The 19,302-nt window shown below is 34.5% G+C and overlaps 2 protein-coding genes across 5 annotated transcripts; one reads left to right on the top strand and one right to left on the bottom strand.

Moving 5' to 3' along the window:
- Positions 1–6,995: 6,995 nt before the first annotated feature.
- Positions 6,996–10,474, bottom strand: LOC136219740 (FLUCTUATING-LIGHT-ACCLIMATION protein 1, chloroplastic-like). The gene is made up of 6 exons (XM_066007245.1): positions 10,021–10,474; positions 9,087–9,189; positions 8,898–8,953; positions 8,429–8,593; positions 7,487–7,597; positions 6,996–7,414 (listed from the first exon to the last, which is right to left on the bottom strand). The coding sequence occupies exons 1-6, from the start codon at positions 10,405–10,407 to the stop codon at positions 7,322–7,324; spliced, it is 915 nt and encodes a 304-aa protein (XP_065863317.1). The 5' UTR covers positions 10,408–10,474; the 3' UTR covers positions 6,996–7,321.
- Positions 10,475–11,884: 1,410 nt separating this feature from the next.
- Positions 11,885–15,322, top strand: LOC136219739 (small ribosomal subunit protein eS24z-like). Of its 4 annotated transcripts, none has more exons than XM_066007241.1 (6): positions 11,885–12,038; positions 12,126–12,182; positions 12,296–12,337; positions 12,433–12,603; positions 14,434–14,520; positions 15,113–15,322. In XM_066007241.1, the coding sequence occupies exons 1-6, from the start codon at positions 11,961–11,963 to the stop codon at positions 15,152–15,154; spliced, it is 477 nt and encodes a 158-aa protein (XP_065863313.1). In that variant the 5' UTR covers positions 11,885–11,960; the 3' UTR covers positions 15,155–15,322. The 4 variants fall into 4 exon arrangements, with proteins under 4 accessions (XP_065863313.1, XP_065863315.1, XP_065863314.1 ...); XM_066007243.1 differs by having other exon boundaries at positions 11,901–12,038; positions 12,126–12,204; XM_066007242.1 differs by having other exon boundaries at positions 11,946–12,038; positions 12,129–12,182.
- Positions 15,323–19,302: the final 3,980 nt, after the last annotated feature.

Raw genomic sequence — 19,302 nt, 5'->3', positions numbered from 1 at the left:
CAATTTTCTGGAACGCTTACAAGGAGATATTTGTGGGCCAATTCACCCACCGTGTGGATCATTTAGATATTTTATGGTTTTAATCGATGCCTCGACTAGATGGTCACACGTCTCCCTATTATCAACTCGCAACCTGGCGTTTGCGAGATTACTTGCTCAATTAATTAGATTAAGAGCACATTTTCCAGATTTTCCTTTGAAGGCAATTCGCCTCGATAATGCTGGTGAATTCACTTCACATGCTTTTAATGATTATTGTATGTCCATTGGGATAAATGTTGAACATCCTGTAGCTCATGTTCATACACAAAATGGTCTAGCTGAATCGTTAATTAAACGTTTGCAGTTGATTGCTAGACCATTACTTATGAAGTCCAAACTTCCAATATCAGCTTGGGGACATGCTATATTACATGCAGCAACATTAATTCGCATCAGGCCAACGAGTAATCAACAATTCTCCCCATCACAATTGGTTCTTGGTCAGGAACCAAATATTTCTCATTTGAAAGTTTTTGGATGTGCGGTATATGTTCCAATTGCTCCACCACAACACACTAAGATGGGTCCTCAAAGGAGGATGGGAATATATGTTGGATTTGAATCCCCATCAATCATTAAGTATCTAGAGCCAGCTACTGGAAATCTATTTAAGGCTCGATTTGCTGACTGTCATTTTAATGAGTCAGTTTTTCCAACATTAGGGGGAGAAAAGAAATAGTTGGAAAAAGAAATTAGTTGGAATGAATTATCTCTGTCTCATTTTGATCCTCGTACTAAAGAATGTGAAATAGAAGTTCAAAAGATAATTCATTTACAAAACTTAGCGAATCAATTGCCAGACGCATTTTCTGACCCAAAGAGAGTGACCAAATCACATATTCCAGCTGTAAATGCTCCAAATATAATTGAAGTCCCTGAAGGACAACATCCAACTGCTAATGAGTCTCACACACGCATGAAGCGTGGTAGACCTATCAGTTCCAAAGATAAGAATCCTCGAAAAAGAAAAGGAGCAGAAATTGACAATGGCCTTTCCGAGGAACCAAAGAACAATGAAAGATCTCCTGAAGAGACTATAAATATGACAAAGAAAGAAATTCAGGTACCTGAGAATGAAGAGATCTCTATTAATTATGTCATGTCTGGAATAAAATGGAATCGAAATAAAATCGACGTTGATGAAATTTTTGCATGCAATGTAGCAGTTGATGTTATGGATAAAAATGAGGATCATGAACCAAAATTCATTGAGGAGTGTACACAAAGTAATGATTGGCCAAAATGGAAAGAAGCAATTGAGACAGAATTGAAATCTCTTGCAAAGAGAGAAGTATTTGGACCTGTAGTCCGTACACCTAAAGGTGTAAAACCAGTGGGACATAAATGGGTCTTTGTGAGAAAAAGGAATGAAAATGGTGAAATTGTGAGATATAAAGCACGCTTGGTCGCACAAGGATTCTCACAAAGACCTAGAATTGATTATGAAGAAACATATTCTCCTGTGGTGGATGCAACTACTTTTAGGTTTCTCATAAGTCTGGCAATGAGAGAAGGACTTGATTTACGTTTAATGGACGTAGTCACAGCCTACTTATATGGTCCACTGGATAATGAAATTTATATGAAAGTCCCGGAAGGATTTAAACTGCCAGAAGCAGCAAGATCTAGTTCTCGAGAACATTACTGCATAAAGTTAAATAGATCTCTTTATGGATTGAAACAATCAGGGCGTATGTGGTATAATTGCCTTAGTGAATATTTGATAAGAGAAGGCTATAAGAATGACCCTATCAGTCCGTGCATTTTTATTAAGAGATTTGGGTCTGGATTTGTCATAATTGCAGTGTATGTTGATGATTTAAATATCATCGGAACTCCTGAAGAGATATCACATACAGTGGAATATTTGAAAAAAGAATTTGAGATGAAAGATCTTAGAAAGACAAAATTTTGCTTGGGATTGCAAATTGAACATCTGAAAGATGGAATACTTCTGCATCAAACAACATACACAGAAAAGGTGCTTAAGAGATTCTATTTTGATCAAGCACACCCGTTGAGTAGCCCAATGGTTGTAAGATCACTTGATGTGGATAAGGACCCATTCCGTCCTCGGGAAAGCAATGAAGAAGTTCTTGGTCCAGAAGTACCATACTTAAGTGCAATTGGGGCATTGATGTACCTTGCTAGTCATACAAGACCCGACATATCATTTTCTGTGAATTTGTTAGCAAGGTTTAGCTCATGTCCAACTCGAAGGCATTGGAATGGGATTAAACATGTATTCCGTTACCTTCAAGGTACGAAAGATATGGGCTTATTCTTTTCTAACCAGTCCAAAGAGGACTTGATTGGTTTTGCTGATGCAGGATATTTGTCTGATCCTCATACTGCTCGATCACAAACGGGATATGTGTTTACATGTGGTGATACTGCAATTTCTTGGCGTTCTATGAAGCAAACCATGGCAGCTACTTCTTCTAATCATTCAGAAATTTTAGCTATTCATGAAGCTAGTCGTGAATGTGTATGGTTACGGTCTGTAACTCAACATATTCGAGAAGATTGTGGTCTATCTACCGAAAAAGAAGCTCCAACAGTTTTGTATGAAGATAATGCTGCATGTATTGCACAACTGAAGGAAGGATACATTAAAGGAGATAGAACGAAGCATATCTTACCAAAATTCTTCTTCACCCATGATCTACAAAAGAATGGTAATGTGAAAGTTCAACAGATTCGTTCAAGTGACAATTTGGCGGATTTATTCACCAAGGCGCTTCCAACTGCTACTTTCAAGAAGTTAGTTTATCGCATTGGATTGCGTCGTTGTAAAGATTTTTAGCTATGTATTCATGAGGGGGAGTAAATGCGTGCTGCACTCTTTTCCTTGACCATGGTTTTTCCCACTGGGTTTTCCTGGTAAGGTTTTTAATGAGGCAGCATCCCCAAGCGCATTTACTTATTTTTGTATAATGGACATCCAAGGGGGAGTATTATAAATAATGTAATGGATGACCATTATACCCCTGTTATATCTATATATATATGTTACACCCATAAATAATAAGATACATACATTTACAACAAAATAAACATTTATTAGAAGGTAAATTGTATTTTTTTCAGCTCAAGTTTGTGATGAAACCAGTAATTATCACTATCATAGACCAGCATGAAGCATGAGCTTTTAGTTCAAAGAAAGAAGGGGTGAATATGGATGATTACAACATGGTCCTTTAACCTTATAATAATTTTAAAATAATCATTAAATTTTCATTTATGTCATTGAAGGTGATACAATTCTGTCATATAAAATAATAATAAAAAAAGTTTGTGGTAAAAATAATAATTTAAAGCTTTGGATGTATTTTTGCGGCGAAAAGTGAGACATTTTTGTAAGAAATTAAAAATACATGAGCTAGAATTTGAAAAAAGTTAATACTAAAATTGGCTTTTTGATGGAAAAGATTTATAGTGCATCATTTAAACACTTAACGTATAGTATCATTTAAAAAAGAAAAAGGAAAAAGTAAAGATAGATAGAGTTGAATGAGAGATGCAACATTACGTAACTAATTTTATTTAATGATAGATTAGCAACTTTCACTTAAAATAATCCAACACAGGTAAAGCAGCTCCCTCCTTGATGACATGTTCATGTTCCCATTTACAACTTCATCAAAAAGATGGTCAATATTCTATCCAAATAAAAGAAGAAGGCTGGCAATGCCATTTTGATACATCAACTCTTGATTGATTTTTTTTTTTTAAGGTTTGTAAGAGATTAAATTTTTAGTTTAATGAAGTTCATGTCATGATATCAGACGATCTTGGATCAAATGATTAAGTGTTCGAGTACTGACAACCTTGTTAAGAGGGTGTTTGGTTGCTCATTTTCATGCTCCTGTTTGTCTTTTTACTTCAAAAATGAGAGTTTTAGCTGTTTGGTTAGTGACCTCATGTTTGCCTTTTACATCTGAAAAGCAGCATTAGGTGTTTAGTTAGTAACCTCCTGTTTACCTTTTACACCTGAAAAGCAACCTTTTACAAAAACGGAGAATATCTGTTTGCTGTTGGAAAAAACTGATTTTTCAAAAAGCAGAGATTCTATGTTTTTGTAAAAGGCTGTTTTTCGGGTGTAAAAGGCAAACAGGAGATCACTAACCAAACACCTAATTGCTTTTAAGATGTAAAAGGCAAACAAAATGTCACTAATCAAACACCTAAAATTCTCACTTTTGAAATGAAAAGTCAAAAATGAGTATGAAAATGAGCAACCAAACACCTCTAAGTTCAATGAACATTTGCGTGTAAGGGTCTGCCAGTGTTCATAATTAAATTTTAAAAATGAAATAATATTTCTAAAAAATATTAAATAATAAGTTTTTCTAAAAGTGAATAATAAAGTTTTTTTAGTTTTTTCTACTAAACCAATTGTTTCACAATTTTGTCAAACACTTCTCTTATTTAGAATTAAAAGATAAAAAAGTAGTTAAAAATAAGTAGAAAGAGTTTTTGTAATTTTACCATTTGTGTGGAGTTAGATTGCATAGAGATAAGTTTTAAAAAATAAGAATATTCGGTGAGCCCAATTGGAAGACAAAAGTTTGTAAACAAAATAAATAATACATTAAAAATTAAAAATGGAGAAATTTATATATAAATTCACATTTAAAAAATTATCTATAATTATATTAAATTTTAATTTTTTAATTATATCAAACTAATAAAATCATTACTTTTAATTATTTTAAGAATTAAAATTTATAAATTAAGGATCTAGAATATATTATCTAGGATTTAGAATTTATATGAATTGGAGTTTAGAATTTTTAAATTATGGTGTAAAATCATACTTTTTTTTATTATATATAAAAAAATAATGACATTCAGAATTAAGTTTAATAATCTAATTTAATTTTAATTTTTATAGTTAATTATAATATTCACGTAACTAACCCAAAAAAATAGTAACAAGTCCACTAATAATTAGTCACAACAAAATTTGATAACTAACAAGGAACTATAGACTTGCTCTTAGAGCATTATAGTCACTTAAAAGTAACACTCTTAAATAATACATTAGTGGAATGATTTGTTACTTCCAATTTAGTAGGACTCACTTGTCATAAAACATTATATATTTCATTCAATTAATATATAATTAATAATTTTTACTCAATAAAATAATTAATTTAATACTTATTATTAATCATAAAAAAAATAGTATGGAAAAATATTGAAATGAAAAAAAAAATTCAGAGACTAAAACAGACTTTTAAGACAATAAAGCACACTTTTGAGGGACTAAAATAGTCATTTGCACAAAAATGTGAGAGAATAGTTTGTTATCAATTTTGGTAAACACCATCTCTAGTGGTTGGTTACAACTATTTTCACAAAATAACATAAAAGCTACTCCTATTGTAGTTGCTCTTAGAACATCTCTAATGGAAGCTCATAACTTAGGAGTGCCACATGGAATAAATTATAATAATACATTAGGAGTTACTTTTATTTTGAAATTTTATAGGGTAAAAAAAAGATATTAATTAATAATAGAAGACTTACATTGTAATTTGACAAGGAAAAGCAAAAATGGATGCTTTAGGAGGGGTGTCGCGCTAGTGATGTTGAGATGTTGAATTTACATCTCTTTAAATGGGTAAGTACAAATCTTGGTTGATTGTAACCATTTTAAATTTGATAACAACTAAATCGTATCCATTAAAAATCAACTTTATTAGAAATTTATCTTATTAAAATCTATCTACATATATTCATGCTCTCATCATCATTCTTTAAAATCGTTCATTACTCAAACTTTTCATCTCGCGGTGTCACCCATCAAAACCAAGTCATTACAATTTGATCTCATTTAATTTATTGTTTTTATAGCGAACTAATTCTAAGAAAAAAAATTGATAATATCTCAAATAAATCTAATCAACTACAGTTCTAAACAACAACAAAATAAGTAAAATATATATATTATTAATATGTAATATTCTGATTTATATGAACTTTGTTTCATATATTTTGATTTAATGAAATATAAATAAAAGGAAGAGACAATCAAACACATGTTTACAACATGTGATACTACTCCAATTGGGAAGAAAATCTCTTATCCACATTTCAGTGTTTCCTTTCATGTCCCTCTCACAAAAAGTAGTTTCTATTTAATTAAAATAATATATTTTATAAGTAATAAGATCCATACAATAAAAAATAACACTTTTTTGTGAGAGATGCATGGGAAGAGACTCTAAAATAAGTACAACATAGGTTTTCTTCCCTCCAAATGCAATTTCATATCTTTCGTATTAACAAAGTCATCAATAATTGAATTATTATCAAAACTTTGTGCAATTTCCTTCTCAATATACGTTTTCAAAGTAAATTCGGAACTCATAGCTATTTAGAAAGAAAAATTAATTAATTTCTTCTAATGTTCAACAAAATAAAACAAACTCTAGGGAGTTTAATTGCACTCACAGTCTCCAAGTATCATACACAGAATGTCACATAACCCAATTTTTGAACATCATCCAATTTTGTATTTGATTTCTCTTGGAGATCTTTTAACCCGATTTAGACAATAATAGTCACGAAAATGAACATGTGAATGATACATCAAATAAATTTTCCACATAGATTAAAAATTTAAAGGAAGTACCATATCACTAAACCCAATCTAGTTGAACAGACTCAACCTCGATTAAAAAGGAAACGGCTTCAGGTCGGAGTTTTTTTTTTCATAAATGGGTTGGTTTGGGTTTGATGACATACCTTATATTTTTAATGCGAATCAAAGTTTATCTGACGTGTAGTCCACACGTCTATTTCCATGATTGTTATTGCCAAATTGGATCAAAAATCAAATGTAAAGTTGAATCATTTTGATGTTTCCAGAAATGAAGTTTTATGACATTGACATTCCATTTCAGATAGTTAGATAACCATGGATGCAATTAACCCGGTCCTAAGAGCATGAACGATGATTATTGATTAGCAATATATAGAACATTGTATTGAATTGGCTATTTTTGTCATGTTTCAAAGTTAGCCTATGGTGTCTAAGATACAAATCAAGCAAATAAAATTCATATTGGTACTTGATTGGTCCATCTATTACAATTGGATTTTATACAAAACATTTCATCTTGCAGAATATCAATGCACTAGAAACAAAGAAAAATGGTGTTTCCTATGTAATGGGAACCTGGCATCTTCTATTTTCTCTTTGGTACACAAGTCAAAACTTGATGCAGGTTTCCTTGTCTTCTTTACAACAAATGCCCACACTGGAGTATCAAATGGGCCTTAAAAGTGGGTAACATTCGACCAATTCGTCCGCCGACAAAGTATCATCCTCGTCCTGTGGAGTCCAAAGCACTTCTACAGCCTGCAAGATGTGTATCAGATGCAATTCACTATTACTAGCAAGTTCAAGATTTCAAGACTTCTTATCATTCACCTGAAGGTTGCTGGAACTAATGCTCAAAGATCTCAATGCATCTTTCAAGTCATCAATGCTTTTAACGAGAGGAACTTTGTATGAACCTTTGGCAGCTACGAGAATCGTCACCTATCAATAAAGTACAACGATAAGAATTTTAACTGTAAGTGAAAGAAATACTCGCAGTTCAGATCCTCTAAATGTGATCTGAGATTCAACAATGACAGGCAGACGAAAACAGAAAAATAAGAAATCACTTTTTACTCATTGTTCAGGTCCTTGTAATAAATTCTTTCTCATGCATACAACAAATTATATATAATTAATGTCGTCAAGGATGCAAAAAATCTAGCCATGACAGTAATTATCAGGATTAATGTGCAGATCAATGGTCGAACAATCTGCGCACAGATAGCGGGAAAAAAAACCAATTATTTGTCTATGTTTTCTAGCATCAATTGTCTGTTTTGACATCAATACATGTTATGTCATCGTTTCGCAAAAAACTACAAATCAAATGATAAAAGAAGTTCATAGCATCAATGGCATGGAACTTGGTCAAAACTAAATCAAATTCAATGCTTTGAACTGCAATATTTTGAAGTTTATATTGCACAGGTAAGCATGGTCCTTAAAAAAACAGCAGACAAAGACAACTGTTTAGTTTTACATTTGCTTCAATACAAAAATCTTCCTTAAGGTATTTATATCTGTGAACGATGAAAATATCACTTCTAACATTTCACAGAATTTTAGAGCCCATCAAGACAATGGCATGGTTCCTAATCCTAACAATTAACTTAGAGCTATTATCAATATAACATTTCATAAAATGCATGTGCCATTTGCAAATATAGTTAAGAGTATAGAGGATAACCAGTAATCCTGCACATGAATATCTTGGCAAATATAATTTGAAGGACAGAGTATGATGCCTAAATGCTAAAGCAGATGGCTTACCACAATATAATCTTTTCCTATTTTGCTAGCTTCAGGAATGACTGTCCTCCGCCTCTTGACATTGTTGACATTAACCAGAGATTCCAAGTCAATTTTCCCCCTTTCCTCATTTGAGAGTTCTCTAAAGCTCTTTTCCACACTTTCAACATTCCAATGCTGCTTCACCTGTCATAAAAGAAGCAAGCACAACATATAATCTTTTCATGTTCCATTGTTGATTCAAGTAAATGAACAAGAGTTTCCTCTCACAAGTCAAGTTCAACACCTCCACACTATATTCTAAGAAAATGAACATGTTAAAAAAGTTGAGAGCGGCATCTGTAGTTCTCTGTTTAGGCATAAGGTGGTTTTCTTCAACACACATTATTATCAGTGGAAATTCCACTGAATAATTAAGAAAATGGAAACTAAAAAGCATCATAATTTCGTAGGTAAAAGAAGCTTGAGCTCTGCTATCAGATTGACTTACCGATGAATAACCGGATATATAGTATTGTGGATGCCGAAGCAGAGCAGTTACAGTTTCTGTATCCATAAAACAAAAGAAAAGACAATAAGGTAATCACAAGTTTCTTGTGTTAACTAGCTAGTAAATAGTATGGTAAAAATTATGAACCATGCAAATCAAATCATAAATGTCATTATTGCCAGTACAAACCTGTCAATATAAGTTGCCACCCCTTTGCTGAGGAACTGTCTGCGGTTTTGGCAATTTCATTGAGTTCCTTTTTAAGTGAACGGGCATTGCCGGTTAAGCCAACCTGGAAAAGCAAATCCTGAATCAGTTAACACAGATAAAAGAAATAAACCCCTAAAGACTGTAGCCTCCATCATGGGTTAGGTTCATGAAAAGAAACATGGAAAATAAGAAGACGACCCAGGGTTAACTAAAGCTACTCAAGAGGGTGGGAAAAAGGGCGGGGAAGGGGGGAGCAGGAGTGGGAGTGGGAGGTTCTAGGTTCAAGTAAAAGCTCTCTTCATGTGTACTGCAAAGAAAAGGATTCTAAAATATGAAGTAACAAGAAGAACAAGTATATAACCTCATTGATGAACCAGCCAAACACTAATAGAAAAGAAATATCAAAACAGAGTCACTTGCTACATATAATAGATATGCAACTTCAAAGGTAAAATAATCTGAGGGAACAAAAACCAAGAGGAAGAGACACGGAAAGAAGTACTATTTGATGGTTTTAGAACAGACTTTGAACGCCATTTTTGCATTTCTTTTTCTAAGTTACAGAATTTCGTCACCAATATTGTAACTTCGTAGAGCTCAGAAGACACGGAGAAAGATTCAAACGATAAGGGAGACCAATGAGTAAGAATTTCTCAACATCGCCGTACTGTTAGGGTTTGACAAATGGAATAGATCATCATTTCGTGTAAGACAATATCCATTTCTGATGAATCAATTGGAAGTTGGAACTATATCAAATGTTTTTCCCTAAATTTAACAATGGCTTTTCAAGCTAGACATTTCATCAAACAGAAACAGAGCGCCTAATCAGTAAATGAAGAAAGCTGAAACTAACAGCCAACTCTTTGAAATATAAATCACAAATTAAAAGAACCAGGTTCATTCATCATACCTGAATCATCATAATGCTGGCTCTATTGTTCATGTACCCAACAAAGACAACTAAGGAGAAAGCTCCAACCATACCAGCAGGTATGATAAAACCAAGAAGATCATTACTTTTACTTCCTTCACTCCTCTGCTCATTCTCATTTCGATTCGACGATGAACTACGCCAATTATCTCGATGGTGATGATGGTGATGGTAGTAATGGTCATGATAATGATCATCCTCTCTTGATGGGGGTGAAGGTGATCGGTCGGAGAATGCGTCGCCGCCCATTCTGCCACCGGAGGCAGCAAAAGCGAAGGAAAGGGTGAGGAAAATAGATAAAAACAGCACAATTGCAGAAATCGTCGATTTCAGTGATCCCATTTTCATCGTGGATTTTCTGTGCATATTGTGTTGCAAATGGAAATTGGAAACGGAGATTGTGCGCTTAAAGAGAGGGAAGAGGAAACTTAGCGTTGTGGGTTTTTTTTGGGCGCTTTCGAGGAAGCTTAACAAATTTAACATGTCATAGCTCGATCAGTTGACCGCTCAAATCTGTAAGAGTCTGATCGAACGGCTCTTAATAAAAAGATGTTCCTAGGTGTAGGCAAAAACATACTTGAATCCTTAATGCTTTCCAATTTTATTGATTAAGTTCTAAACTTTCAAATAAATACAGTCTCTATTAATTTTAATTTTAGGAAAATGTAGATTTAGGCCCCGTTTGTTTAGGGGAAAATATTGTGTTCTGGAAAATTTTATGCAGGGAAAATATTGTGCAGGAAAATAAAATATTTTTCTGTGTTTGGCTACAACACTGGAAAATATTTTCCAACCACTAAAAACGTGAAAAAAACAAAAAAAAATGTGAAATTTTATTAAAAACACAAAAAGTGGAAAAATACGAAAATCACGAAAAGTAAAAAAAATATTAAAAACATGGAAAAAAAGTGGAAACCCATGAAAATGTGAAAAAAAATTAATGTTGAAAACCCGAAAAATGTTTTTTCAAATGGAAAACAAACGGGGCCTTACTGTAGGAAAATGATAAAAATTGCTCCTAACCCTTTTAACAGTGTCAATTTAGTCCTATCTAATAGAAATTTTAAAAACATTTACTGTTATTAAACTCCCAATCATTGATTATGTATAAACTATTTACTGTATTACTAACACAATTACAACTCTTAATATTATAAATTTGTCCCATATAAGTTAAATCATAAAAAAATATATCAAATGTTTAAAATATTTATTGTATTGTTAATAGAAAATTATAGGAGGTTCATGTTAAATGAGAAACTTCACCTACACAGTTTGATATGTTTTGACTCCACATATCATAAGAAAACTTATTAATGTGTATTATACCTATTCAAAAACTTATTGGCCCGTCCAATCCATCCAGAACTGCTTTTCAATGACTGGATTTGGATATATATATTTCATAATAGATTCAGTCCAGTCCAAACCCACTTAGACTCAAACACAAAATGGATTGAACTTGGATTTATCTCAAAACTCAAACCCAGTCCAAATTTTTAATAATAATTTTAGTTTAATAAAATTTATATTCAATTAAAAAAAACTTTAGGTGGCTTCTATGGTTACTTTATTTTTGACAAAGTACCATTACTTGGTGTGTTTTCACCATTGGATGATGGATTAGAAAATTAATCCAATGATAAAAACACACAAAGTAAGCATAGCCTTTACCAAAACTTTATACTCACTTTAAAACAAAAAAAAAAAAAAACAACTTTAATATTTTCTTTATAGCATCTAATGAAATTAATAGGGCTTTCTACATGAAATTAATGGATTAATATTTCACATTTGCTTCTCTACTCTAGCTAGAGCTAAGTTGCAATCAAAAAGGTAGGAACACGGTAATCCACATTGCCAAACAAACGAAACCTTATTTCACTGTTACTATATAATAAAACCCTATCAAACGAGACATGCCTCGTCTCGCACAGAACTTGATCAAAGCCCATCGGCGCCGGAGAGAAACAACTAGTTACAGGAAACTAAACAAAGTAAGTGCCATTAGATCCTCTGGTTTTTACTGGAATCGATTGGGTTATTTTCTTCTGTAAAGTAACATGTTCTTTCTTCAAATCAAGGAGAACCATGGCAGACAAAGCAGTGACTATCAGAACGAGGAAGTTCATGACCAACAGGTTACTCTCTAGGAAGCAGTTTGTGGGTTCTATCTCTATCTTTCGGTAGTGCATTTCAATTTGATTATTCGGCTGCTGAATTGCTTAACCTTTTTTTTTAACTTTTTAATCAGGTAATTGATGTTCTACATCCGGGTAGAGCTAATGTCTCTAAGGTATATTCTATTTGATTTAATATGTTTTTCTTCTGCTTGTTAGCGAATTAGTTGAGGTAATTCTAGTTCCTAATTTGATACTGTCATTTATCAAGGCTGAGTTGAAGGAGAAATTGGCAAGTCTTTACGAAGTGAAAGATACAAATGCAATATTTGTGTTCAAGTTCCGTACACACTTTGGAGGTGGGAAATCAACTGGTTTTGGATTGATATACGATTCTGTGGATAATGCAAAGAAGTTTGAGCCGAAGTACAGGCTGATCAGGGTAACTACCTTGTCTATTTATATATATATATATATATTGCAATTCTTTATGTATGATTTTTTCATAGGGTATATGGAAATTCTTGATGAGTTTATGTTCCATTGGTTGATGTGGGGTTTTCTCCTAGGATAATTTTGGGTCATAATTATGGTTGGACATTGCAACCTTGTTGCAGGGCGCATTCTTAACTTCTTGATGAACTTCATATGTTATTGCCACAATAATGTGATACGTGAACCTAGAGGGTATTTCTAGGGATGAGTTAAAGAAATGAGTGAGTGGAAGCATTTTTAGCTCTTAATGGTTTTTATGGTTCAGGTGAATGGAGAGTTTGTGTAGTGATAATTAGCATAAGTGTTTTGGTTGATTTACTAGTATGAAAACCACCATATATTTAAGTGTTGTTGCACCTTTCTGGGTTTAATACAATATGGTGTATAGGTGAACTGTAAAAAGGTATTAAATTATGATCCAGAGAATTTTCTGAAGGGTTAATTTTTAGCATGCTCTTTGGCAATGACGATTTTGCGGTAGTTTGGTCACTAGAATCAAATTGGTTGAGGATAGATATTGTTGGTTTTCCTTTACAATGTTTTTTGGATTTTTTTGGATGTTTTGGTGTGTTAGCGAATTTTGTTCGATTTAGACTTTGGAGTTGTGCAAAAATATGAAATGCTGAAGTTTCTTTAATTAAGACAAATAAGTAAAATCTAACATAGAAAAATATCAGGGCCCGTGATTGATCTAAGCGAATAAACTTATACTGGAAAAATGTGTTCTTTCATTTATATGCCATATGTTCTATTTTCACACACAATTTCAGAGCTAGCATATTAGGACACTTTCAAAATTCTCAATCAAGAATAGCATTGCAGTTGAAGCAAAACGCTTGGAGGAGTCGTGAGCTAAATGAAGTGCATCACAAGATATGACCTGAGCTGACTTTCATTTTGCAAATTGATATTTGATGAATGATGGAAGTCACTCACGAGGATAATAAGACATTCATTTTCATGACAATGAAAGATATGCTGATATCATGCGGTGCTAATGAATTGGTTTACATATGTCAAAGATGGTACTGAAACATATGGTTAGATCTGTCCATAGTTACCGAAGGTGTGCCTGCGCTAAAGGCGCTAGGCTCCACGCATTTCACCTGAAAATCCAAAAGGCAGATCCTATTCAAAAGGTGTGTGCCTGAGTGAGCCTTGCTGCAGTTTTGCCTAGGTGCAAATTTAGATGCTACACCCGTATTTTAGGTTCGAAGTTAAAAATAGGATGTTTTAATCTCAGTCATTTCCTATCTACATGATATACGACTGAAATTTAATTAGAATAAATAGAAACAAATAAAAAAGGAAAGAAAATTATCGCAAAGAACAACAAACAAAAATGTCCCCCCCCCCCCCCCCCCCCCCCCCCCCCCCTCTTTTGAAGAGTTCAGAAATATCGCAAATGGAGACTTTAGTCTTGATGAATTGGATACGATAAATGTTAACTGTTGTTATTTATGATTTAATTGTTATTTTTCTTTAGTGTGCCTTGTGTCACATTAGTGCGCAGGTGCATCTCGCCTAGGCTCCGGGATCTCCTTGTGCCTTAGTGCACCTTGCTCCTTTAATAACTATGGATCTGTCTGAGAAAATCCAATTACGATTTCCCTTCTCTTCTGCTAGTCTACGAGTCTATCATGGTTTTCTATTTTGTTCATGTTCATTATTATTGTTTATATAGTGTGCTCACATGAATCATTTTGTTAAATCACCCTTTTGCTTCTATTATTGTTCTTTTTTTTTCTCCTGAAGAACTGCTTGTTTTGGTTGGCAGAATGGTCTAGACACCAAGGTAGAAAAATCAAGGAAACAATTAAAGGAAAGGAAGAACAGAGCTAAGAAAATCCGGGGTGTAAAGAAGGTAATGAAGAACTTTTATTTGGAAGTTTTAGGCTAAAAAGGTGTTTGCCTTGACCTATTATTTTGTGACATTGATCCCCCGACTTATCGAAAGTGTTTGTGTTTGCCTCCTGACCTATTATTTTGTGACATTCACCCCTCACATATAAAAATTAATCACATTTGGTTCAATTTAGATGGAAATTAGCGCGTACATAAGGAGACCCGTTAAATGTTTGCGTATGATTGCTGCTAATTGCATCACAACTTCATATAAAATTTCACACCCAAAAACCACATGGTTCTCCTCTTGTACAACCTTTAGAGAACATCAGTTCTTCTCCACCAGATTAGTAATCATCTCACATGCGTTTTACAGGGCCTCCTTATATACGCGCTAATTTATATCTAAATTAGACCAAAAGTGATTGATTGTTATATGTCGGGGACCAAAAATGTGATTGATTACTATACGTCAGGGGGTACATGTCACAAGATAATAGGTCAGGGGCAAAAGCAAACATTTGTTTATGGGTCAGGGCCAAATAATACTTTAAAGCGTGGAATTTTATCAACCATCACGTAAAATATTTTGATTCTTGGTCCATGTACAGACTAAGGCGGGAGATGCCGCCAAGGCAGGGAAGAAGAAGTGAGATGTTAAGTAACTGGCGAAGCAGCTTTTTGCAGCAATATGAGGCTATTTTTGTTTTCTCTCTTTTTTAGCTCTCTTTTGTACTTTTTGCTTGAGATATAGAGACAGATTATGTTGAGTTTTTGATATATTGATGCAATCACAGTTATAGTCTGCATTTTCTCATTAATCTGCTTTTGTTGTTTAACTTCAAGTTATATCTGCAAGTCTCTAAGGAAATCTCCATCCTTGCGAACCTTGAAATGATCAAATAATCTCCGAGTCCTTGATTGTCTTTCCCTACAGGTGTGATATGCACCAACTACAAATGATATATATGGGTAACTGTTTCCTTCCAACATTTGCATGTGAGTAATGACTTCTTGTCCTTTCTTGGAAGTTAACTATAATGGAGATGTTTTCTTGTATGATTACAAGCATGTCATTAAAGGAGCCAATGTTTTGGCGTTCATTCATCCTCCAACTTTGAGAATGACTGAATACCCCCCCCCCCCCCCCCCCCTATTGAAGTTATTTAAAATGACATGATTAACCTTTTAAGTCCTACGTGATAGAGAAAGTGGAGATTTAGACAAGTTAAAACACGTATTACTTTTAAGCAAGTTAGGGACAGTAGGTAACTTTATCTAGGAGTACAATTTGGGTTATCGTGTCAATCATGTCATGTTACTGAGTAAATCGTGTCAAAACTTGTCCCCTCTAATTTGATACGGTTAGAAGGTTAATATGTTACTTTAAGCATGTTCAGAGTCAATAAAGTTTAATTGGTTGTATGAAGTTTGTGGGGGCATGGCAATGCATGTATTAGGCCTTATTCGGGTGATGGAAATGTTTGAAGCTATGCATTCTTTTATGCAATGTATAGTAGATTTGACAGGAATTTCAGCCAGCTCTTGCTCTAAAACATATTACATATTTAGTAGGTATTCCAAAACAGTTTGCTTTAGGTATGTGGCCCTATTGACTGAAATTTAATTAGAATAAATATGCAACTTTTAGGAAGAACTGAAAAAGAGTTATATTACAGGCTGTATATACATTGCAACTGTTACCAGGACCATGTGGTGTGTGATACATGTGAAGCCAAATTTGGTGTGCTTGTGATTTCCCTCGGCATGAATGTGAATGAATTAGCCCACAATATTCAGATTTGGGTATATGAATGAGGAGGAATGTCACGGGGATAGTTGTAGATTACGTAGATTACGCCAAATTTCCGCATGGTGTCGAGTTTTCACTAAGCTTTCAGCCAGTCAATTGATCTCGAGGGACTTTTTCCCCTCTATGTGTGTCCCGCCAATGCATACTTAGGCATTACTATCCCGAAAGGTCCCCTTGTATGTGAAACATTGGTCCTCGTAGGAGCACTTATTATGGACTCTTCCGGAGCCCAAAATATCCATAAGGCTCCCTCCCCTGTCGAGAAATTCGCCTCTTTCCTAAGAGTGGATGTTGGCCTCATAGCCCCCGATAGACTAGGATGGTTCAATTTAAACGAGTGTCCACTAATTAAGGGATGCAAGAGATCCATCGCCATGTTTGTGTTCTATATAGTAGGTTCTATATAGTAGTGTTTATATCAATTTGGGGTTTGTTTCCAACTATTGTTGATAGCTTCCTCGGAGTCATGCCTATGCTTAAGCAGAGTTTGACTACGGGCTAACTCCTGCCTTGCACAATGATTAGACTTGGGTTTAGAAGATAAAGAGTGGCGTTGGCTAGCCCTTGCACAATGATTAGACTTGGGTTTAGAAGATAAAGAGTGGCGTTGGACCTCTGGCCAGTTGCATAACTCTCACTTTTTAGACACTTCAATCCATGGTTGATTGTTCTAATTACCTACCTTTTATGATATAAAGTCTTTGAATTTTATATTATTCTAATATTAAAGTTCAAATCAAAGAAAATTAACTTAAAAACTAGCGTCATTTATTCTATTTTCATCCATATGACCATAAATTACAGTCAAATATTTATTTTCATATCATCATATCGTCAATTTTTTTTCAGGTATTTTTTTTTATTTAAACTTTCATGTTAGTGTATCAAGAAGGTTTAGGGTTGTAGGAATCATGAATATATTTTACCATTTCTTTTTGGAAGAAAACCATCTTAAGGTCCCTACTATTTTTTAAAATTTCTAACTATTTAATTACTTTCAATTAGTTATAATTTATTAACATGTCAAATTTCTCATCTAGATAAGTAAAGAGTTTTATTATTATTCTCTTTGTAGGTACATTATACATGTAGAAATAAATTTCACTTATGCACATTAAATCGAGTTTGATATTTATCCCACTAATTAGAGGTTTAACAAAGTTTAAATACTTAAAGTTAAAGTTAGGGGTTTAATTTAAAGGCCTAATACACAAATAACCCTCTGGACTTGTTCAAATGTTGTAACTGCCCCTTCCAACTTTCAATTGTAACAACTTACCCCTCAAACTTGTCCAATTGTAACAACTTACCCCTTAAACTTGTCCAATTGTAAAACACAATCCCAAATTGCTGACATGGACTGCAATTGAAGAAACATGTGAAATACAAAATCTGCAACGTTCGTGGAGTGTGATAATCAGATCTTTAGCGTGATACAAATCCGGGAAAAAAAAATTTTACGGTTGCTTCAAATACGGGGTAAAAAAATTCCCAATTTGGGGTTATATTTTACAATTGGACAAGTTTAAGGGGTAAGTTGTTACAATTGAAAGTTGAGGGGGGCAGTTGCAGCATTTGGACAAGTTCAGGGGTTATCTGCGAAATGAGGTATGTAATTCTCTCCAGGTCTTTCACCCTCTGGATACTGGCCGCTACTTGGGTCTCCCCTCACTAATTGGGAAGTCCAAAGTGGCGATTTTCAGTTTTCTCAAAGATAGACTGAGGAAGAGGTTGAGTGCATGGACCTTTAGGTTTCTTTCTGCGGCTGGTAAGGAAGTGCTAATTAAGGCAGTTGCACAGGCACTGCCAACTTTTTGCATGAGTGTCTTTAAACTGCCTAAATCCCTTTGCTTGGATTTGGAGAAGATAATGAATTTCTTTTGGTGGGGTATGAAACCAGGGGGTAGGAGATCAATTCATTGGCAGAGTTGGGACAGGCTCTGTAGGGATAAGAGAGAGGGTGGTTTGGGGTTTAGGAATCTCCAAAAGTTCAATTTGGCCTTATTAGGCAAACAAGCCTGGAAGTTAGTGGTTAATCCAAATTCTTTAGTGGGTAGAATGTTCAAAGCTAAATATTTCCCTAGGGACCCCTTCTTTTCCTCCAAATTAGGCAATAATCCTAGTTTTGTTTGGGGGAGTGTTTGGAGAGCCATTGAGGTACTGAGATTGGGAGTACGTTGGAGAATTGGGAATGGCAAGTCAATATTTGTATGGAAAGACCCTTGGGTAAATACTACGGCTCCATTTAGGGTACAGGGTGATGATGTTATGCAGCAGGATGATACAAAAGTGGCCGACTTGTTTATTCCTGGTAGGAAGGTGTGGGACAGAGAGAAGGTAGAACAAATGTTGAATGAGGCAGATGCCAGAATTGTGTGTAGGATGGTATTACCAACTAGAGAAGTTGAGGATGGACCAATGTGGAACTTTACCAAAAATGGCATGTATACTAGTAAGTCAGGCTACAAAACTCTTTGTGAGGATTATGGTGGTGAGATCCAGGAGGAAGGGTGGAGTAGAATTTGGAAGATGCATGTCCCCCCAAAAGTTAGAATGTTTGTTTGGAAGTTGGTCTCGGGTTGTATGGCTACTAGGCATAGATTGGCAGGAAGAGGGTTGCAAATCCCAACGCAATGCCCCTTCTGTCATTCTGATACTGAGCATGACCACCACCTCTTTGTGGATTGTGTATACGCCCAGGAATGTTGGAACCTATCCGGGATCAATACGGATGTATTCCAACCTGATTTTCTAACGGGTTCTATTTTGCAGGTACTCTTATTCAATGATGCCGACACCATAACCAAGATGGCCATGACGTTGTGGGTTATTTGGAATCAAAGGAACCAGATAGTCTGGGAGAGTAAAGTCCAATTACCAGAAACGGCGATCTCTCTCGCGAAGAACTATCTTGCTGCTTGGCGCCAGTCCCAGCTGAAGAATCGGCCGATTGCGGCCAGTCATCCGTCCACGGACTCAACGGCAAAC

This window comes from Euphorbia lathyris, chromosome 2 (assembly GCF_963576675.1).
Source record: "Euphorbia lathyris chromosome 2, ddEupLath1.1, whole genome shotgun sequence".
Classification (NCBI taxonomy): Eukaryota; Viridiplantae; Streptophyta; class Magnoliopsida; order Malpighiales; family Euphorbiaceae; genus Euphorbia; species Euphorbia lathyris.
Note: the sequence above shows the minus strand (reverse complement) of the source record. Positions and strands in the feature narration are given on the sequence as shown.

Bases quoted from the DNA above. Each gene is read 5' to 3' on its own strand.
- LOC136219739 (XM_066007241.1), top strand. From the start codon at position 11,961: ATGCCTCGTCTCGCACAGAACTTGATCAAAGCCCATCGGCGCCGGAGA. The intron at 12,338-12,432 runs GTATATTCTATT...TCATTTATCAAG, and splicing joins GTAGAGCTAATGTCTCTAAG to GCTGAGTTGAAGGAGAAATT. The intron at 12,604-14,433 runs GTAACTACCTTG...TTTGGTTGGCAG, and splicing joins CGAAGTACAGGCTGATCAGG to AATGGTCTAGACACCAAGGT.
- LOC136219740 (XM_066007245.1), bottom strand. From the start codon at position 10,407: ATGCACAGAAAATCCACGATGAAAATGGGATCACTGAAATCGACGATT. The intron at 9,190-10,020 runs GTATGATGAATG...TTGCTTTTCCAG, and splicing joins CCAGCATTATGATGATTCAG to GTTGGCTTAACCGGCAATGC. The intron at 7,598-8,428 runs GTAAGCCATCTG...CTTTATTGATAG, and splicing joins TAGGAAAAGATTATATTGTG to GTGACGATTCTCGTAGCTGC.